Source organism: Meriones unguiculatus, chromosome 14 (genome assembly GCF_030254825.1).
Source record: "Meriones unguiculatus strain TT.TT164.6M chromosome 14, Bangor_MerUng_6.1, whole genome shotgun sequence".
Taxonomy (NCBI): domain Eukaryota; kingdom Metazoa; phylum Chordata; class Mammalia; order Rodentia; family Muridae; genus Meriones; species Meriones unguiculatus.
Window position 1 is genome coordinate 4048661 of NC_083361.1, and position 21802 is coordinate 4070462.

Genomic DNA, 21802 nt, shown 5'->3' on the forward strand with positions numbered 1-21802 from the left:
ATCCCGTATCCTGGCGGGGCCTGTAGATTGCTCAGCTGCTGCCATTATGTCTTTTGACGGTTTCAGTTGTCTGCAGTTTTGTTACAACACCGCGCTGCGATGAACTTTATACAAAACTTTCCAGCAGCAAAGTGAAATACTTCAGGCCGGCTTCCCACTGGGCCAAAGGTCTTGCTTTGAAGCCACGTCCTAAGCTCAGCAGTCAGCAGGGAGGGCTAGTCACGCTTGCCCTTAGTAAAGATGGCGGACGAGCCGGGGCCCCGCCGCTGAAGGGCGGTGCCTGCGGTGGCTTCGATGCCCTGGACCAACATGGCGGACATTCGTGCCCGCCCCCTGGGTTTTCTCCCGTAGCGCGTCGCCCGCCTCCGGGGTACTGGACGAGATGGCGAACGCGATGACAGTTTCCAGCAAACTACGGGGCCTGCTGATGCAGCGTGAGTTACCCCTCGGTCTGTGGGCTCCGAGGCTGTGTGGTCTCGTGTGAGCGCCGAGGAGACGGGAGGCCTGCCCCGGTCACGTTAACCTCAGGGGTCCCCGGAACTGTCCCCCAGCCCCCAGCTTGGGTCGTCTCCACAAACAAGGGTCTAACGTCGTCTCGGACGGAAACTTCTGCTTTTGGAGACAGGGTTTCTCCGTGTAGTCCTGGAACTAACTAACTCTCTGCAGAAACTCAGGGATCGGACTAGCTCGGCCTCCCAGAGGCTGGGATAAAAGGCCTGCGCCACCGTCTCCCGGCTGCACCCACTATAGGAAAAGCTGTGTCTGGTCAGGCCGGGGTGCTGTTCAAGTGTCCCGGTCCTGGGGTCTCAAAGGCGCGCTCTTTCCTCTCCCCAGAGCTGAGAGGTACCAGCCAGCTGTACTTCAACGTCACCCTGCGCTCGCTGAGCTCCTCCGCACAAGAGGCCTCCAAAAGAGCCCCCGAGGAATTCTCAGACCACAGCTACGAGTCCATTCAAGTGACGTCTGCCCACGAGCACGTTCTCCATGTACAGCTAAACCGGCCAGAGAAGAGGAACGCCATGAACAGGGCCTTCTGGAGGTCTGGCCTGCCTGCGAACCCAGACCTGTCTGCTAGGAGGCAGAGGCGGGCAGGCCCAGAGGGCTCCAGTGTGTAACAGCTCCGGATATAACCCGTGTCTTCTTGCTTCTCTGCAGGGAGTTGGTGGAATGCTTCCAAAAGATATCTAAAGACTCCAACTGTCGGGCTGTCGTGATTTCTGGTGCAGGAAAAATGTTCACGGCAGGTACTTCCAGAGCCTTCCTCCTCCTGGCGGTTCACGCTGATGCCTCCTTTACTTTCTTTGCCGATTTTGTTTGCTTACCCTTGCTTTTTGCATTATTATTATTTTATTCTAAGTGGCTCTGGCTGGCCTGGAACTCTCTATTTAGACCAGGCTAGTCTTGAGGTGAGCCTCCTGCCTCCAGTTCCTAAAGGTTGCGTGGTGGGATTATAAACGTGTGTGACACTATGCCTAGGCAGTGCTTGGGCTCCTCCTGTTCTGCAATGCGTAATTTTTAAAAAGGGAGGGAGGGAGGGAGGGAGGGAGGGAGGGAGGAAGGAAGGGAGGAAGGAAGGAAAGAAATAGCTGTGCTGGTGGCACACGCCTTTAATCCCAACACTGGGGAGGCAGAGGCTGGAGGATCTCTGTAAGTTTAAGGCCAGCCTGGTCTACAGAGTGAGTTCCAGGAACGCCAGGGCTACACAGAAATCCTGCCTAGAAAAAGCCAAAAAAGAAAAAAAAATACTGTGTGTGTGTGTGTGTGCTCGCGAGTGCGCACACGCACGTGTGTGCACAGTGAGATGACCACTTTCGGGAGGCGGCTCTCTCCTTCCCCGTGACTGAGCTCAGTGGTTGCTGGCCGGGCGTGGCTGCAAGCTTCGAACACTGTTAGCCGCTCAGCCATCTTGCTGGCCCTGTGCTGGTTCTCACTTAGGGCTTTGACTTAAACAAGACTTCTTAATTATGCGTGTGTGTGACATCTCTATATACGAGAGTGCAGGTGCCCACAGAGATGTCAGATCCCCTAGGGCTGGATTGACAGCTGTTTGTGGTCCCTTCGACATGGTTTCTGGGACTCAGACCCCATTCGCTGCAAGAGTATAGGGCTCTTAACGGTAGAGCCATCTCCCCAGCCCTCGGTGTTTTTGTTTTTGTTTTTTTTGCTTGTTTTGTTTCTTTTGAAACAGGGTTTCTCTGTGTAGCCTTGGCTGTCCTTGACTCACTTTGTAGACCGGGCTGGCCTCCAACTCACAGAGATCCACCCGCCTCTGCCTCCAGAGTCCTGGGATTAAAGGTGTGCGTCACCTCGCCCAGCTATATTTTTTTCCCTAAGGATAATATAAAACAGTCACGTGGCTATCCTTGGGGGCTGGCCCAAAGCCCAGAATTCCTTCCCCACAAACTCAAATATAGAAATTAGCTCAACAACCCATGACAGGATCCCGAGGTGGGATCACCACAGTGGATCTATGACTTCGAACGAGGTTCTGGGATCTCAGAGCCTACACCGCTCAGTGGTGTCAGCTGTGTGGTATCAGCCTCTTACAGAGTCATGTTCTCATGCACTAAGTGAGCACAGTGCGACTTCCGCCATGAAACACTCAGGGGTTCTTCTTTAAGATTTACTGATTTACATATATGAGTGCTCTCTCTGCATGGACAGACATGCCAGAAGCGGGCACCAAATCCCAGTATAGACGGTTGGTTGTGAGGCACCATGTGCTTGCTGGGAATTGAACTCAGGACCTCTGGGCGAGCAACTGGTGCTCTATAACTGCTGAGCCATCTCTCCAGCCCCACGCCCAGTGATTTTTAACTTCTGGTGTTTCGTTTTCAGTCTTCAGATTTCTAGTTGGTTCTTGGTGATAAGGCTTCACTGTAGAGCCCAGGCTAGCCTTAACTTTCTGATCATCTCACCTTGATCTGCTGCCCTGCCCCCATCTTGTTTACTCATTTTGTTTTGTTTATACTTTTGCTCATGTGAAGACGCCAGCCCGAAGCTGGTGTCAGGTGTCTTGCTTGGTTGCTCTTCTCACACCTTGAGGCCTGCTCTCTCTGAGCCTGGGGTTTGTCACTGAAGCTAATCTGGCTGGCCAGCTTGCTCCAGGGACTCCCTAACTCTCAGCCCGAGCTGGCATTACACTGGCTGCTGCGCCCACTCAGTTTTACATGGGTTCTCGTGGGTAATTGAGTTGTACGTGGTTGTCAGGATGAAGTCAGGCCTTGCACGGAGCAGGAGGTCCAGCCTCTGATGGGCTGGCCCTCAAACAGCCGTGCAGCTGTTTGTTTTTTGAGACAGTGTAGCCCTGGCTGTCCTAGACTTGCTCTGCAGACCTCAGAACCCACAGAGATCCGCCTGCCTCTGCCTCCCCAGTGCTGGGATCACCACCACGCAGAGGCGCATTTATCGGTTGTCACACAAAAGGTGTTTCCTCAGCTCCAACCTCCGTGTTTTCGGAAGGAGCAGTTCTCACTGTGAACTGTTGGACGTACTCAATAAGACAAGACGTTCCAGGTTTGCCGGGGCCATCTTGGCCCTTTGCAGTCATGGGAAGGCGGTAAAGCTCCCTCAGAAAAAACAACTCTAACAGCAGACAACGAGCACCGTTTTCTCTAGAGGCTTCTTCCGGGTCTAAGTGCTTCCGGATGTTTACCCTGGATATACAGACTCTAGCTCTCCCACTCCAGGGTGTTGGGATTCCTGTACTCGTGCATCTAGGACAGGCGCTTTGCCCACGGAGCCGTGGCGCCGGCCCTGCTCTGTTTTGGAGGCGGGGTTTCATTAGGAGCTCAGATGCCCTAAAGCACGAGCCGGCCCCAGCTGTACCCTGCTGGAGGGCTGGGATGAAAGGCCTGAATAGTCTTTCCTGGTTTAAGGGATCATATTATTTGTCTGGCTCCACGTGAGCCCCAGGATGATGGCATTATCTGTTGTACCCACTAACACCTGCTGTGCACCCGACCCTGTTCACAGCACCTGGATGCACTTGTGGCAAAAAAGGTACAGGCAAGTCAACAAACACCCCAACTTTAGGGCTAGAGCAATGGTTCAGGGGTTAAGAGCGCTGGCTGTTCTTGCAGAGGACCTGGGTTCGAATCCCAGCAACCACATGGTAGCTCACAACCATCCTCAACCCCAGTTCCAGGGAGTCTGATACCCATATTCTGGCCTCTACTGGCATCAGACATACACACGTGTATGCACAGACATGCATGTAGGCAAAACACTCATATACGTAAAATAAAGTAGCTGGACATAGTGGCACGTGCCTTTAAGCGCAGCACTCGGAGGGCAGGGCTAGCTGGATCTCTGTGAGCTGGAGGCCAGCCAGGGCTGCAGAGTGGGACCCTGTGTCATAACGAGAAAAACTCCAGTTCATGTAGCTCACGTCCCAGAATACCTGGATACACTGGATCAGACAGACCCAGGAGAACAGGGACCAGAGATGGAGGGAGGCCAGTGACGGCCTCTCTGAGGAGACCTTTGCGCTGTGTGGCCTTCAGGAAGCCCCCAGCCAGTCTTGTGGTCACTGAAGGGGGAGGGGTGCTAAGGGGACAGTTGTTGGCAAAGGGAACGGGAAGCAAAGCGGCACTGGGTAAGACTTGGGGCCGGTGCCTAAGCAGCAGTCGGAAGGAAGGCTGTCCAGTGTGGAGGAAAGGGAGTGACCTTAGAGTACTTCCTGCTGGGTAGGAGCATCAGTTCCTTGGTACAACTTTCATCTTCACCGTCAAGAGACCCTAGTTTCTTCTTCTTGTTTCCTTGTGCATGACTACTTAAACTGTAACCAACAACCCACCAACAATTCATCATGCCTCTTGGGCCCTAGCTTTTATATACTCTGAAAAGTCCCCAGAATCCCAAACATCACACAATTGCAGAAACAACAGCAGCTGCCAAAACCACGCCTCTGCCAGAGCATGAGGCAAATCAGAGTCAGAGTCAGTGCTGCAAAGCGGCCCCACACCCCACACCCCACACCCGGGAATACAGCAAAAACATATTCTTTATAATATTTCCGTGCTTTTAAAAAAGAATCTGAAATTCTAAAATTGTCACTACATTTTCCCCTTTCTGTTTTAAACCATTAATCATGTTGTGTGTAGCAGGACATTATAAACAGAGACATTTTCAATGAACTAAGCGCTTTTTGGATCCGTGGCCAAGGTTTTCAGGAAATCTCTCCTGCTCAATTCTTATCTTTCTAAGTTGTAACAGTATCCACAACTTTTAGTTTTCTGTAGAAATATAAACAGATCTGCATCCCCAATGCAAAACTTTTGCAGGCTTCCCTTCTGACACACCTGTTGTGTTATGTCATTAACATTTACTATTGATACCTCTTTAGTAAAGCTGCAGTTAATCCTAAAGAGCTGTATAACCAAATCGCCACACAGAGACTAGGATTTATTTAGTTAACCTAGAGCACAATGCTGGGCAATAGTTACTCCATCCTAAACTTCCAAACCCGCATAGCATAGTTCCTACCATTCAGATTCACCCATTATACTTGCCTTTATTGATATCTTAGGTCCAGTTCATCTCTCCACGTCATCCCAAGACCTCTCCTCCAGCCTCTGCTCTCCCAGCTTCTGTTCCTGCTGTTTCTCCTCCTGCTCTGCCTCCTACTTCTTCCTCTCCTCCTGCTTCCTTCCTCTCCTCCCACGCTGAACCAGGATGTCCCACCCCATCCTCTCCATTGCTCAACATTGTGGCTGGTTGTTTTAATTGACAAATTGAAGAACAAATGGTGGCATGTTTACACAAACTTGAGACAGGTGATGCTTAGAATAAGTATCACAATGCAATGTCTGGATTAAAACCAGATGGGGGGGGAGAGAAATCAGCATTTGAATGAACAAGGGTAAAGTGTATACGTTCCAAAAAAACATTATACCAACACACACTGTTATAGTGTATAGGAATTAATATAGTATATATTAATTCTACACTTTTCTTCCTATAACCCAGTGTCTCTTGGCTCTGTTGTCTGGAATGGCTCGTAATTTTTGCTGTGAGCCGGGCCCCAAAAGCCATTTCCTGATGGCAAGAAATTGCCTCGAATATCTCTTTTGGATCTGAGCTCCTGAACTCAGTAGTGGCCTTTACCACTTCGCCTACACACCCCTAGAAGCCTGGGCCTTCTTTCTGGTTTATATTTAGAAAAACCATTGCCTTTAGGGATGCCTTGCTTACAATTTTGTTGCAAACAACCAAATTTTCCACAATTAAAGCAATGAGCATTTTCAGATCTGCGACCTTTAGCAGCCTGGCCACAGTCTCTTTGCAAATAAATGACCGCACTTCCGGCATTTGAAGCACTAGGCATCTCAGTATCGGAGACCTCTAGCCATAGCTCGACCAGCGATACCAGCATTAGAAACCAGTACCAGTCCATACCCCTTATCTGTTCACCCATGGGCACTGCTTCCACCTTCGCTGGCCTAATTACTTTTTTGCATTCAGTTTTCTCATTTTCAAATGCCAACAACTGTCTTGCATCAGGGTCTGATACGGCTTTGTTCACAGCTGAGACAAATCTTGGTAAAAAGTCAGTGAGGGATTCTCCAGAGCCTTGTATAATCTTTGTAAACAAGGTGGACCTTTCCCTGGGCTCCTCAGCGTTGTCCCGAGCTCTTAAAGCTGCTAAGTGACTGTTCCAGTGTAGCGTCATCTTGCTTGCTACGTTATGGGTTCTTCCTTCCACCCTCTACACTGTTCCTTCTTCCCTTTCAACCCCTAACACTGACTAGGAGAGAAAAAAAGAACAGAGAGGAAAGGGGGTGACGTTATCATCAGACTATTTCCTGCTGATTAGGGCTATCAAGATCCTTGGGGCAAGTTTGATCTTCGCAGTCAGGATCTAACTTCTTCTTCTTTCTTCTTCTCTTCCTCCTCCTTTTCGTTTCTTCTTTGTGCAATACTACTTAACAAACGGCAGCCAACAACAACAAACCACATCTCTCAGGGCCCTAGCATTTATAGGCCCTCTGAAAAGTCTCCAGAATTCCAAACGTCACACAATCACAGAACCTATCTGCAGCTGGCAAAACCACACCTCTGCTAGAGCACAAGGCAAATCATAGTCAGCTGCAAAGCAGCCCCATACCCTTGGGATTAAAACAAAAACATATTCTATAATGTTTTCTTTTTTTATTTTTTTAAATTTTATTTCCTGTGCATTAGTGTGAAGGTATCTGATCCCTTGGAACTGGGGTCACAGACAGTTGTGAGCTGCCATGTGGGTGCTGGGAATTGAACCGGGGTCCTTTGGGAGAGCCATCTCTCCAGCCCCCTGGGTTTTCTTTTAAAGAGAACAAAATTCCAAAATTCTCATTATAGTCCAGGGATGGGGAGGTCATAGAAGGGGCTATGTATTTTTAATTTATTTTTTATTTTATGTGCATTGGTGTTTAGCCTGGGTGTATGTCTGTGTGAGGGTGTCAGACCTTGGAGTTACAGTTGTGAGCTGCCAAGTGGTGCTGGAGTTTGAACCAAGCTCTTCTGGGAGAGCAGCCAGTGTTGTTTTTGTTTGTTTTTTGTTTTGTTTTTCAAGACAGGGTTTCACTTGTGTAGCCTTGGCTGTCCTGGACTCTCTTTGTAGACCAGGCTGGCCTCGAACTCACAGAGATATGCCTGCCTCTGCCTCTCCGAGTGCTGAGATTACGGGTGTGTCACTGCAACTGGCTCAGCCAGTGCTCTTGATGGCTGAGCCATCTCTCCATCCCCAGGTTTGTGTATATAATAATAATAATAATAATATTATTATTATTATTATTATTATTATTATTATAGGTTTTTGAGACTGATTTCACTGTGTAGCCCTGGCTGTCTTAGAACTTCCTTTGTAAACCAGGCTGGCCTCAGACTCACAGAGATCTGCCTGCCTCTGCCTCCCAAGTGCTAGGATTAAAGGCTTGGGACATCATGCCTGGATTTCTGTTTGTTTTTATTTCGGTTAGTTGGTTGGTTGGTTTTGGTTTTTCGAGACAGGGTTTAGCCTTAGCTGTGTGTAGCCTTGGCTGTCCTGGACTCACTTTGTAGACCAGGCTGGTCTCGAACTCACAGAAATTCCCCCCCCCCCCCCCCCCCCCCGCCTCCTGAACCGAGTGCTGGGATTACAGGCCTGCACCACTATGCCCTGCTCTGGTTTGGTTTTTAACCCATTGAAGATAAACATCAATGTGTTATGTAAATACAAGGCTCCTGCGTTCTAGGAAAGTGCCAGTACTGAGCACACAGGCCCCTCAGTGGGGGAGTCCAGGCCAGCGCTCCACCACTGGGCCACACCCCCACATCTGCACCCGTGAGTTCTCAGTAAATGCTTTAGCACAGAGCCAGGCCTTCCACCCCACTGGCCAGTTCTGAGCAAGCGTTCAGCCACAGACCAGCTAAGACTTCACATTTATTCGGCGTGGGTTGGGAGGCTCACAGCTCCCCCTAGCCATGCGTGGGGATGGCTTACCGTTCACGGAGAAGTGTGCAGCTGGTCATGGGAATGTGGGGAACCTGAGCCGAGATTCTAGGTGGAGCCTAGCCTGAGCGGCACAGAGAAACCCCAGTCCCCCGAGACCTCGAGTTCCTCCTCTGCCGTGGCGATGTTTGGAGCACAGCTCCCGGTTCCGAGCCCTGCCTGGGGTAGTAGGTGGGCGGGGAAAGCTGGCTAAGGGAGCCCTCCTGCCGCCCCCTCAGGCATTGACCTGGTGGACATGGCCTCAGAGTTCCTGCAGCCCTCGGGGGACGATGCGGCCCGCATCGCCTGGTACCTCCGCGACCTCATCAGCCAGTACCAGAAGACCTTTACTGTCATCGAGAAGGTGACGCTGAGGGCTGGGTGGCCCCCTCCGCCTGCCCTCCTCTGCCAGCTCTGACCCCATTCTCCTTGCCCGTCCCAGTGCCCCAAGCCGGTGATTGCTGCCGTTCATGGAGGCTGCGTTGGCGGAGGTGAGTCTGTGTCACTGGCTACCACGTGGGCGCCAGCTCACGGAGAGGGTGCTGCCCCCCCCCCCGGCCAGTGGCCTTGGCTCAGCCGTGGCCGATTAGACTTGGTTCTCCCGGTGCGGCCCCACGTTCTGGGAGGAGGGGTTGGCTCCTGTCGTTATTCGTGGTCCCCGGCCTTTCCGTCCCAGGTGTGGATCTCATCTCAGCCTGTGACATTCGCTACTGTGCCCAGGATGCTTTCTTCCAGATCAAGGTGAGCTGCTTCCCCGAGCTCCTGACCGCCCGAACCCCTGCAGTGCTGGGTGGCCACAGGATGGGGCAGAGCAGGGATAGTGCAGGCCAAGGCCGCCCGTCCTGAGGGCTTCCCGGAAGAAGGTGTTGGAACCAACCAAACCTTAGGAAGCAAGGCTCAGGCAAAGGCTGGGTGTGGAGAGGCACAGCCATAGTCTCAGCACCCCGGAGGCTAAGGAAGCTCAGGCTCTAGCGACCGTGAGTGACAGGTGCCTAAGGCAGCCTGGGCTATTGCGTGAGTGGTGGGGCATCACGGTTTCTTCTGTTGCTGTGATAAAATATTTGGGAAAGCAACTTAACAGAGAAAGGGCTTATTTTAGCCCACGGGTCAAGGTGCGTACAGTCCATCACAGCGGGGAAGTCAAGGCAGAAGGAGCCTGAAGCCATTGCTCACCTCCTCCCCTCTGCGGTCAGGAGAGGGCAGTGAAGGCTGGTGCCCAGCCCAGCCCACCCCACGATCCCACCTAACTGCGTCAATTCATGCAGTCAACATAGTTCCTCGCCGGCACTCCCAGAGGCCAGCTCTAGATTCTGTCAGCAGTAAACTCTGGCCAGCACACAGACCAACCTGGGCCACACAGTGAGACCCTGTCAGAAGGGAGGCCGGCACTGCGGGTGTAGGAAGCTCAGTGGTCCAGGGTATGAGTGAGAGAAAGCTCTGAGTCGGCCCTGCCCAGCGCCAGAAGGAGAAACAGCCTTCTTTGTGGAGGCTGTCACTGTGGGTGCTCCCATCCGTGAGCTGGTGGTCTGCAGTAGAGATAGTTTTGGGACTGCAGCCAGCTGGGCCTGAGAGGGTAGGGGGTGGAAGGAGCCTGGGGTTCTGGGAAGGGCCTTGTGAGCAGCAGGGAGGGCCTGGGAGCGACCGCATCCCGAGGCTGTCTGAGCTGGAGGTGGGAAAGCCTCCGTGGGCGGTGCATGGGGCCCTGAGCTTGCAAGGGGAATGATAGCAGGCGCAAAGCAAGCCCTGCCGAGCACTTCCCTCTAGGAGGTGGACGTGGGCCTGGCCGCCGACGTGGGGACCCTGCAGCGGCTGCCCAAGGTCATCGGGAGCCAGAGGTGAGTGGGGTGACCTGCGGAGGAGGGTCAGCCCAGCCTCCTCCAGACCGGATGACGGGGTCTCCTCATCTGCCCTCCCCTCCCGTAGCCTGGTCAATGAGCTGACCTTCACCGCTCGCAAGATGATGGCTGATGAGGCCCTGGACAGTGGGCTGGTCAGGTAGGACCCTGACTGGCTGGCCGATGGGAGGGGAGGCGCACAGTGCCATCGGGGTGAGGTTGGGGCTCCTGTGGTCCCCTGTATTCTCACTCCAGAGACCAATGGTTTCTCTCGGGGCAGCCGTTTCTTCCTGTGAGCATCACTTGGTGGTTGGGCCCTTTGGCTGGGGTTTCCTGTTTGCTCTGTGAGGCCACCTGGCCATGCAGAGGGGCGTGGGAGGATGTTTCCCTCACCTACTCCTTCCCCGGCAGCCGGGTGTTCCCAGATAAGGATGTCATGCTGAATGCAGCCTTTGCCCTGGCCGCTGATATTTCCAGCAAGAGCCCAGTGGCTGTGCAGGGGTCAAAAGTCAATCTAGTCTACTCCCGAAACCATTCTGTGGATGAGAGCCTTGACTACATGGTAAGGCCCTGCCTATGGCCAGGTGGAGCCGCTGGGCTCGGGGCATCGTTCCGCTGGGGGGGGGGGGCGCCTGCGGGCAAACACACCGCCTCTGACTGGTGCCCTGGCGCCTGCGGGCAAACAACACACCACCTCTGACTGGTGCCCTGCCCCGGCTGCCCTTGGTCCAGGCCACCTGGAACATGAGCATGCTGCAGACCCAGGACATCATGAAGTCAGTCCAGGCAGCCATGGAGAAGAAGGACCCCAAAAACGTCACTTTCTCCAAGCTCTGAGTGCCTTCCAGGCCCTGACGGAGGAAGGCCCAGGGAAGCCAGAGTAGCCGGCTTCTCCAGTGTGGTCTCCAGTGTATGGCTTGAGGCTTCGGTCGGGCCTTATCTTCACTGTGAACGCTAGCGCTTGAACACAGCTGTGAACAATAAAGTTTGAATACAGCACGGTGTCTTCGCTGCAGTGGGTGGGGGCCTTCCCGGCTCCAAGGACGGCAGCTGCGGAGGCTGGCAGGCCGCTCACTGGGCCAAGAGGAAGTGTGCAAGGAGCAGAAGGCTGGAAGGCCACACCTGTTCCCTGCGCCTGTCCCCCCACCAAGTGAGCTGGGGCACGGCACAGCACGGAGCCCCACAGAGGGTTCTGGGGTTGGGCTGGGTTCACTGCTCCCAGTCCTGAGCCAGCTGCCTCCCTCGTTTCTTTCTCCTTCCTAGTTCCTTGCTGCCCCCCCAACTTTATTTTTAGCCACAGACTCTCGCTGTGTAGCTGAGAATGACCTTGGACTATTTACAAATGTGCATAACCACATCTGCCCGACTGCATAATATATATGTGTGTGTGTGTGTGTGTGCGCATTTTTTTTTTTTTTTTTTTTTTTTTTTTTTTTTTTACTGTGGGTTTTCTTACCCATGAATAATCTCAGCATTCTGGATTTGTGTTTGGAATGGGTGTAAGAAGCCAGACAGTTACTTAGTGTCTTCCGTACGTGGAGTCCTGTTACACAGAACATCAGCGTGAGCCCCCTGCTCCTTCCTTGTCCTGTTACTGGGGCTGGACCCCAGGACCCCACACATCCCAGGCTCGGCCTCTGAGCTCTTTTTCGCCATCTTAGCTTTACTGTGGGTCATGTCTGGGTGTCTCCAATGTGTGCCTCAGCCTTTGGTGGCAATTCCAGCACCATGGGTGTTTGGCCTGTACGTAAGTGCAGCACATGCGTGCGGCACCCACAGGGGCCCAGAAAAGGGTGCTGGGTTCCTGGGACTGAAGTTAACGGATGTGAGCCTCTGTGTGAGTCCTGCTCCTTGGGAGGGTGGCTGGTGCTCTTAGCTGCCATCTTAGCCTGAGGTTTCTAGGTTTTCGAGACAGGGTTTCTCCGTGTAGCCCTGGCTGCCCTGAAACTCGCTTTGTAGAGGAGGCTGGCCTCAACTCACAGTGATCTGCCCGTCTCTGCCTCCCAAGTGCCGGGATTACAGGCGTGCGCCATCCCCTGGCTTCTCTTATTTTTGAGACAGTCTTTCTACGTAGCTCTGGCCGTGCTAGACTATGCTAGACTATGCAGACCAGGCTGGCCTTGAACTCGCAGAGGGCTGCCTTGCTCCGTCTCCTAAGTGCTGGGATTGAAGTCACTGCCCCCGTGCCCGGCTTTCATTTTTATTTTTTGTTTTTTAAGGCAGGGTCTCGCTCTGCAGACCAGGCTGCCCTGAGCTTGCAGGTAATTGTGCCCCTGCGTCCTGGGATTAGCGGCACGTTCTTGGTTTGCCGTTGGGTTTCACTAGTCTTGGGCCAGGATCTCGTGCAGCCCGCCTGGCCTGAGTTCCCTGTCTGGTGGTGGGTGACTGATCCCCCCGGAACGTCCTGGCCGGGGCCTTGGATGCAGGCACACGTTAGCACACTCGGTGTATGTGGTGCTGGCTATAAACCCAGGGTTTCCTGCAGGCCCGGCACGCATTCAGTCAACAAAGCTAACCTCAGACTTGCAGCAATTCTCCTGCCTCAACCTTCCACGGGCAGGGGTTGCCGGTGCCAGTGACCGCTTTGTGAGTGTATTTCAAGAATTCGTGATGAGGGTACTATCCAGTTAATCACATTACAGGTGGGAGACACATGGATTCTCTCCTGTCATTCTGGCCTGCCTCTACTGCCCACCTGTCCAGGCATTTCCTGTGGCCCAGCCCCTGCCCTGCCCACCCCACCCTCCCTCCCTCTGCCAACAGTCCTCAGGGCAGGGTTTATGGTGCCGATAAAGCCTTGAAAGGACAAAGTCCACGGATCCTTCCTCGTTGCGGGGGACCTGGGAGGGTTAGCGCGCTGCCAGGAGGGAAGCCTGGAGACCTCTCCCCTGGCAGCCGCGCCCTGTGCTATAAGGGCCGCTGCATCCCGCCGGCCCTTTCTCACTCCCTCTCCTCTCTCAGGACACGCTCTCAACCCAGAGGCTCAAGATGGCCTATGTCCCAGCCCCCGGCTACCAGCCCGCCTACAACCCGGTGAGACGCCCGCCGGGCCGCACCCCCTCTTCCCCAGCCCCTCACCCCGAGTCTCTCCTCCCTGCTGAAGGGTGCGAGGGGAGGGCGGGCCGGCTCTGATGCTCCTCACCCCCTCTGCAGACCCTGCCCTACCGGAGTCCCATCCCAGGTGGCCTCAGCGTCGGGATGTCCGTCTACATCCAGGGGACGGCCAAGGAGAACATGCGGCGGTGAGCCGCCCCGGCCCCCCACCCCCACCCCGCTCGCCCTAACTGCTGCCGGGAGCAGTCCGGGGCCCAGGGCTCCCAGGTCCCTCTGGCTGCTTGGGGGCCAGAAAGGAGGGTGGAGGCAGAAAGCAGGGGAGGGCTCTGCAGTAAGGGGCTGAGCGGGTCGCATGGAGGTTGGCTGGGAGAGGTCACGATGCGGCCCCACCCCGAGGTGACAGATTTGAGAGGGTGGGCTCACAGGGCCAGAGTTGCGCACCGAGGCACCCCCGCCCCGCCTTGGGGGCCACTCACCAACTGTGTGGCTCAGAGAGCGTCCCGGCCTCTCTGGGCTTCAGCTTCCCTCCCGTAAGATGGGGTGACTGTCAGGCTTCAGTGTGCAAAGGGAGCGGGTCCGCCCACGGAGGCTCGGCTTTCCGCGGCTCGGCCTGGAAATCGAGCGTCCCTGGCTCCTTATTTCCTTATTGTTTTTAGTGTGCATGTGTGTGCAGAGTGTGTGGACGTGTATGTATGTGTGTGTGCGTGCGCGCGTGAGAGCGCGTGTGTGTGTCAGGCAGAGGTTAGCCTCGGGTGTCTTCATCAGGCAGCATCGGTCTTTGTGTGCGTGCAGTGCGTGTGTGAACAGAGGTGTGTGCAGGTGTGCATGTATGTGGACATGTGTGCGCAGGTGTGTGTGCATGGTGCACACGTGTGTGAGGCGGAGGTTAGCCTCAGGTGTCATCAGGCACCGTCTTTGTGTGTGTGCGCAGGTGTGCATGCATGTGGACATGTGTGCGCAGGTGTGTGTGCATGTGGACATGTGTGCGCAGGTGTGGGTGCATGTGGAGGGCAGAGGTCAACCTCAGGTGTCACCTGGTCCGAGCCAGCGGCTTGCCCTGTGGCGCCGGCCAGCCTGGGGCTTCCTGCGTAGACCAGGCTGGGCTCTAACGCGCTGGCCACCTCTGCCTCCCCGGAGTAAAGACGCGTCACCCGGCCTACCCGGTGCTTCCCGGCCGGAACCTCCCCTGGGCCCCAGAGCGCTGGTTAGGCTGGCTGGCCAGGGAGTGTGAGGCCCACCTTTCCCTGGGTCGGCCGCTCTGCATGGCGGAGGGGTCCCTCCAGCGCCCCCATTCCTGCCTCTTTGTCTGGTGTTAAACACCCCACCCCCCCTAACACCGGGCCGGTGGGCAGGACAAAGACTTCTGCCCTCCGGTGATGCGTGCCTGAGAGCCCGGCACTCCCTCGGCCATGGCAGGAAGACCACAGTGAGAGGCCAGCCTGGGCTACACTGTCCCCCCCGCACCCCCCAAAGGGAAAAGTGAGAAAAGAAAGACGGGAGTCTGACTTGCCCCATCGTTGAAGAGGCTGTGAGGAGGAGAAAGGAGGGGTGGGCACGGGACTCTGCACAGGAGCTCAGGGACTCGCCTCCTCCAGGCTGGGTGAGCGAGGTCAGAGCTCGCTGCTGAAGGCGGCACTGCGCCCCGCAGGCAGGCGGCCCTTTGAACCAGCCCTTCCTGTCCCGCCAGGTTCCACGTGAACTTCGCCGTGGGGCAGGACGACGAGGCAGACATCGCCTTCCACTTCAACCCCCGCTTCGATGGCTGGGACAAGGTGGTCTTCAACACGAAGCAAAGCGGGCAGTGGGGCAAAGAGGAGAAGAAGAAGAGCATGCCCTTCCAGAGGGGCAGCCACTTCGAGCTGGTGTTCATGGTCTTGGCCGAGCACTACAAGGTCTGAGCCCCGCTCCGTGCAGCCGCCTTCCTGCAGCCCCCCTTCCTGCGGCCCTCCCCTCCCTGCAGCCCTCCCCTCCCTGCAGCCCTCCCCTCCCTGCTGCCCTCCCCTCCCTGCAGCCCCCTCCCCTCCCTGCAGCCCCTCCCTTTAGCCCTCCCCTCCCTGCAGCCCTCCCCTTCCTGCAGCCCCCCTTCCTTCAGCCCTCCCCTCCCTGCAGCCCTCCCCTCCCTGCTGCCCTCCCCTCCCTGCAGCCCTCCCCTCCCTGCAGCCCCCCTTCCTTCAGCCCTCCCCTCCCTGCAGCCCTCCCCTCCCTGCTGCCCTCCCCTCCCTGCAGCCCCCTCCCCTCCCTGCAGCCCTCCCCTCCCTGCAGCCCTCCCCTCCCTCCAGCCCTCCCCTCCCTGCAGCCCCCCTCCCTACAGCCCTCCCCTCCCTGCAGCCCCCTCCCCTCCCTCCAGCTCTCCCCTCCCTGCAGCCCCCTCCCCTCCCTCCAGCCCTCCCCTCCCTGCAGCCCCCCCTCCCTGCAGCCCCCTCCCCTCCCTGTAGCCCTCCCCTCCATGCAGCCCCCCTCCCCTCCCTCCAGCCCTCCCCTCCCTCCAGCCCCCTCCCTGCAGCCCTCCCCTCCCTGCGGCCACCACTGTGAGCTGACTCTGAACGTCAGTTGGTGCTCTGGTCGCTAAGTTCTCCCACCTGTGAGGCTCTCCCAGAACCCTGCAAACACTCTGGACTTCAAACCAAGAAGCTCCTTCGGGCCTGGGGAAATGGCTCCCCCTAGAGAGTGCTGGCCGCTGAGGTGCAAGCTTCAGACCTGAGGTCCACCCTGACCACGTGACACACCCTTCCCAGGCAGCGGGCTGCGGGTGGGGCAGCAGGCCTGAAATCCAGCTCTGGGAGGCCCAGGCGGGGATCCTCGGGGCTTGCGGCCGGCTGGCCCGGCCCCCTGACCACTGCCAGGCTGGGTGAGAGAGCCTGTTTCAAAAACCAAGGTAGATAGATGCTACTGAGTACAGCACGCGTGGCTGACCTCGGGCTGGCGCGTAGCTTCGCACGCGTGTGCACTGCACGTCTATGGACACACACACACACACACACACACACACACACACACTGAATGAGTAGATGCAATCCATTTCTTCCTTCCCCGAGTCCCCTGCCAGCCATGGTGCTGCTGTCTCATGCCCCCTCTCTGCCCTCCAGGTCGTGGTAAACGGAAACCCCTTCTATGAGTTTGGGCACCGGCTGCCACTGCAGATGGTCACCCATCTGCAGGTGGACGGGGACCTGGAACTCCAGTCGATCAACTTCCTCGGAGGCCAGCCTGCCCCAGCCCCATATCCGGTATGGAGCGCCTCCTCGTCTGCCTGTTGGACTCGTTCTCGCATCCGTCACTGGGCTCCCACTCCGAGTTCCTTTGGGACCCAGCGGTGATCGGGATGGTCCACCAGGAAGATAGACACGTGAGCAGACAGGCATGGCTCCCAGAGACAGGACCGCAAGAAGGGGTACAGTCGAGGGAGGGGCGGGTCCAGATAAGGAGGCTCAGGCAGAAGACTCAGAGGAGGTGTTCTGAGCACCCACAGGTAGGATCTGGCGTGGTCGAGAAGGCCTTGCAGGAGGAGAGGTGTGTAAACCTGGTCACCAGAGCGGGAAAAGCAGTGGAAGAGTCGAGTGTTGAGGATTAGCAGACAAAGCCAGGAGAGGCTGCCTAAGGCAGCAGTCCCCCGGGAAGCAGAGCCACCTGACTGGCACTGCGGATCCACCGGGGCACGCTGCAGCACCACCGGGCCTGAGGTGCCGCTAAGGTGCAAGCTTCAGACCTATCTGCAGGCGTGTCGCTCGCTGGCACAGCTCCTACACGGCTGTTCAGAGTGTAATTTGGTGCAATTGTCTTGGAACTTGGCCAGGGGAGATAGCTCCGAACGCCAAGAGAGCATGGGTCCCTGTGTCCCGGAAGCCCCACACCCGGGGCTGCAAAAAGCCTGCAAAAAGCCAATGACACACCCCCACTGCAGTAAAGCGGCCTGCCGCTTCCAGAGTCTCCAGTTGAAACTTGCTCAATGGTAGAGCACCTGCCTGGCACCCCCAACGAGAAGCTAGGCTCGGCTATAGTAAGCTAACTTAGGGTGAGAGATGAATTCCTGAGTTTCTTTCTCAGTACCAACCCGCTAGGCAACAAAAACCCAAAAGCCAAACCTATCATCCAGGGGAGGGGGACTGGAGGGGTGGCGGGGAAGAGCCTCACAGTACTGGGTGATGGGGGCGCATGCCTTTAATCCCAGCACTCGAGAACCAGAGGCAGGTGGATCTCTGTGAGTTCAAGGCCAGCCCGGTCTACATAGTGAGCTCCAGGACAGCCAGGGCTATAGAGTGAGACCCTGTCTTGAAAATAACCCACAAGAGCTGGGTGCAGCACTCTGGGAGGCAGAGGCAGAGGCAGAGGCAGAGGCAGAGGCAGAGGCAGAGGCAGAGGCAGAGGCAGAGGCAGAGGCAGAGGCAGAGGCAGAGGCAGAGGCAGAGGCAGGCAGATCTCTGAGAATTCGAGGCCAGCCTAGTTTACAAATTGAGTCCAGTGAGCCAAGGCTGCATACACAGAGAGACCTTTTTCTCAAAACAAAACAATAAAACAAAAAGAAAAGAAAAGAAAGAAAGAAAAGAAATCCAGAAGGATCTGGGTTCAGGTCCCACTCCTGATGGGCTCACAACCATCTGTAGTTCCAGTTTCAGGGGGTCTAAACCCTCCTCTGACCCCCACAGGCTCTGCACACACATGGAGCACAGATTCGTACTTCAACACACACATACGTTTAGCAGGTAAACATTTTAAAAATAAAAATTAAAGAGGATCAGCCTGTTCTTTGACAAGTTGATGGATCCAAAAGATGAGTTCACCACCCAGAAGAGAGAAGGAACAGGTTCAGCTGCACAGTCATCAGCAGAGCGTGGACGTCAATATGGAATCTAGCCCAGCACGGTGACTCCTGCCTGATCCCAGCATCAGGATGCGGAGGCAGGATGTTCGCTGCAAAAAGACCGGCCTGAGCCACATGTCAAGACCTGACGTGTGGGGGTGTGGGTGTGTGTGTGTGTGTGTGCGGGGGGTGGTGGTGAGAGACAGACAGATTAGGGTTTTTGGAATAGGAGATTAAAAAAAAAAAAAAAAAAAGCCAGGCATGGTGGCGCACACCTTTTTTTTTTTTTTTGGTAAAGATTTATGTATGTTTTATAGAATGTTCATCCTGCATGCACACCTGCAGGCCAGAAGAGGGCACCAGATCTCACTATAGATGGTTGTGAACCACCATGCAGTTGCTGGGAATTGAACTCAGGACCTCTTAACCGCTGAGCCATCTCTACAGCTCTATGGTGGTACACACCTTCAATCTCGGCAGAGGCAGAGGCAGAGGCAGGAGGATCTCTGTGAGTCTGAGGGCAGCCTGGTCTACAAAGTGAGTTCCAGGACAGCCAGGGCTACACAGAAAACCAACCAACCAACCAACAAACTAACAGCAACAACAACAAAACAGAAAATGATGAGGGAGGGAAGGGGTTCCGGATGAAGACTACATCTGCACAGAACTGTGGCTCCAGGAGAGACGAGCCACAGCCACTGGGAGAAGTGTGAGCGAAGACAGCAGAGAGCCTGGTAGACGGGAACTCTACCAAGGCCGCGCCTTGCTCTAGATTTGGGTGTGTGAAGCGGGAGATAGGGTGACAGACAGGACCTCTGTCGCCTCAGGCCTGGGAAGAACTAGGCTCCCATTTGCCTCTCAAATTCTGCTTCCTAGACTGATTGTAGGCTAGGGGGAGGCAAGAGGGGCATGAGGGGCCTGGACACAAGGTTGTGGGCGGGGGGGGGACACACATAAAGAATAGAATTTACCAGGCATGTCCTAAAGCCACGCAGGCTCGGCTGGTCCCTCAGCACAGCATGGCTGAACTGTACCGAGGGGCAGCCCCGGGATTCTGCTCCGCGCTGGCAGCCTAGAACCCCAGGCCCGGCCGTGACCTCCTTTCCTCTCTATACCCGCAGGGCACAGACTACCCCATGACTATCCCGGCGTACCCCGTGAGTACCTGCTGAGGGGTGGACGGTTTCCGCAGAGGTGGAGGGCTAAGGGCAGAGGAGGGGCTCGCAGAGGACCCGCCTTCCCTCATCACTCTCCTGTCTGCCCCATAGGCGCCCGGGTACAACCCTCCACACATGAACAGCCTGCCGGTAAGCGGGAGGGGCGCGGGGAGGGGCGAGGTGGGCGGGGGGGGGAGAGGGATGGAGACCTGGGGCTGAGGGATGTGTCAGATGTTGTGCTGTGATAGCCCTTTCTTTGTAGGTCATGATGGGACCCCCAGTCTTCAATCCGGTATGCTGTTCCAGGGGCTAGCGGCTCTCTGAGGACAAGTTAAAGGGGAGCAGGGAATTGGGGAGCCCAGGAGGGGGAGACTGCATGTGGGCTGCCGGTTTGGGGGTGCTGGTCAGGGTTCAGGAGGAGATACGGTAGGGGACCGTTCACGGGCAAGATGCGAAAATGTGGTGGTGGAGCTGGCTTCTCCAATCAGAGACTGGAGGGGAACCCATCCATGCTCTTTTTCTACAGCCTGTGCCATATGTGGGGGCCCTTCCAGGCGGGCTCACCGTCCGGAGAACCATCATAGTCAAAGGCTACATACTTCCCACAGCCAAGAAGTAAGCGCCAGGCTGAAGTGGGGCTCTCGCTCAGATCAGGGGTCCAGGCCCAGCCCTCCTCCTCCCTCAGATCAGGGGTCCAGGCCTAGCCCTCCTCCTCCCTCAGACCAGGGGTGCAGGCCCAGCCCTCCTCCTCCCTCAGACCAGGGGTCCAGGCCCAGCCCTCCTCCTCCCTCAGACCAGGGTTCCAGGCCCAGCCCTCCTCCTCCCTCAGACCAGGGGTGCAGGCCCAGCCCTCCTCCTCCCTCAGACCAGGGGTGCAGGCCCAGCCCTCCTCCTCCCTCAGACCAGGTGTCCAGGCCCAGCCCTCCTCCTCCCTCAGACCAGGGTTCCAGGCCCAGCCCTCCTCCTCCCTCAGACCAGGGTTCCAGGCCCAGCCCTCCTCCTCCCTCAGACCAGGGGTGCAGGCCCAGCCCTCCTCCTCCCTCAGACCCGGGGGTGCAGGACCAGCCTCCTCCTCCCTCAGACCAGGGGTGCAGGCCCAGCCCTCCTCCTCCCTCAGACCAGGGTTCCAGGCCCAGCCCTCCTCCTCCCTCAGACCAGGGGTGCAGGCCCAGCCCTCCTTTCCTGGAGCCTCAGATATTGGACCCCACTTGACACCTTATTTGTCTTCAGCTTTATCATCAACTTCAAGGTGGGCTCGTCCGGGGACATAGCTCTTCACATAAACCCCCGCATAGGCGAGGGTGTGGTCCGCAACAGCTTTATGAACGGCTCGTGGGGCTCGGAGGAGAGGAAGGTCTCCTACAACCCGTTTGGTCCTGGGCAGTTCTTTGATGTGAGTCTTGGGGGAGACCCCTTCCCGCCTCCCACAGACCCGGGTCCCGCTGGGCCTCACCTCTCTCCTCCCCCACAGCTGTCAATCCGCTGCGGCACGGACAGATTCAAGGTGTTTGCCAACGGCCAGCACCTTTTCGACTACAATCACCGGTTCCAGGCCTTCCAGATGGTGGATGTGGTGGAGGTCAAAGGTGACATCACCTTGTCCTATGTCCAGATCTGAGCTCTTCCTGGGGAAGCAGAGAGACCCCAGTTCCATCCAAGGCCCTAATAAAATGTCTAAGGGCTTTCATGCGTATGAGTGTGTTTGTGAGTGTGTGTGTGTGTGTGTGTGTGTGTTTTGATATGCAACCTAGGCTGGCCTGAAGCCCTTCCAAAGATTTTCAGTTTTGTGTATATATATTCACAAATGCATGTGAATCCCCTGGGGGGTCAAAAGAGGGAGTCGGGTCCCTGGGAGCTGGAGTTAAAGGCGGTTGTGAGCTGCCTGACGGGAGCTGAACTTGGGGTTCTCTGAGAGAGAAAATCCTCTTAACTCCTGAGCCCAGCTCTCTGCATTTGGCCAGGAGCTCTCCTTCTTAGATTTACTTATTTTACTTTATGTGCATGAGTGTTTTGCCCACACACATACTGCCTACGGAGAGTTGTGAACCAGCATCAGTGCCGGGAACTGAGCCTGAGCACTCTGCAGGTGCTCTGTATTGTTGTGTCATCTCTCCAACCCTTAAAGAGTCATTTTTATTTGATTTATTTTTTAAATTCTGCGTGGGAGCCAGGTCTGGTAGTAGCTCCCATCTACAGCACTGTGCCTAACTTTTCTTTTTTTGACAAAACAGTTGATATTTTCATGTTCCGCTCTATGTTTTGTTTTGAGTTTTTTGAGACAGGATATCTCTACATAGTCCAGACTGTCCTGGAACTCCCTATGCAGACCAGGCTGGGCCTGAACTCATGAGTACCCCTGCCTCTGCCTTCCAAACGCTGGGATTAAAGGTGTGCTTCACCACTCCCACTCCCAGCTACTGGAGATTTTTTTTTTTTTTTTTTTTGTCTGTGTATATCCACAAATAACATCACTGTCATAGAACCATCACTGGGGCAATTTTTAAGA

The 21802-nt window shown here is 55.8% G+C and overlaps 2 protein-coding genes across 2 annotated transcripts; both read left to right on the plus strand.

Annotated features, from left to right (window-relative positions):
- The first annotated feature begins 277 nt into the window (after positions 1–277).
- Positions 278–11286, plus strand: Ech1 (enoyl-CoA hydratase 1). The gene is made up of 10 exons (XM_021643938.2): positions 278–434; positions 835–1039; positions 1156–1244; positions 8692–8816; positions 8895–8943; positions 9129–9193; positions 10217–10287; positions 10376–10447; positions 10699–10849; positions 11020–11286. Exons 1-10 carry the CDS (start codon positions 383–385, stop codon positions 11122–11124), a joined length of 984 nt encoding a protein of 327 aa, XP_021499613.1. The 5' UTR covers positions 278–382; the 3' UTR covers positions 11125–11286.
- Positions 11287–11308: 22 nt separating this feature from the next.
- On the plus strand, positions 11309–20983 carry Lgals4 (galectin 4). Its single transcript, XM_021643939.2, has 13 exons — positions 11309–11437; positions 12507–12548; positions 12773–12873; positions 13249–13320; positions 13441–13529; positions 15029–15233; positions 16428–16568; positions 19261–19296; positions 19408–19446; positions 19559–19588; positions 19823–19911; positions 20527–20689; positions 20768–20983. The coding sequence occupies exons 4-13, from the start codon at positions 13276–13278 to the stop codon at positions 20912–20914; spliced, it is 984 nt and encodes a 327-aa protein (XP_021499614.1). The 5' UTR covers positions 11309–11437; positions 12507–12548; positions 12773–12873; positions 13249–13275; the 3' UTR covers positions 20915–20983.
- Positions 20984–21802: the final 819 nt, after the last annotated feature.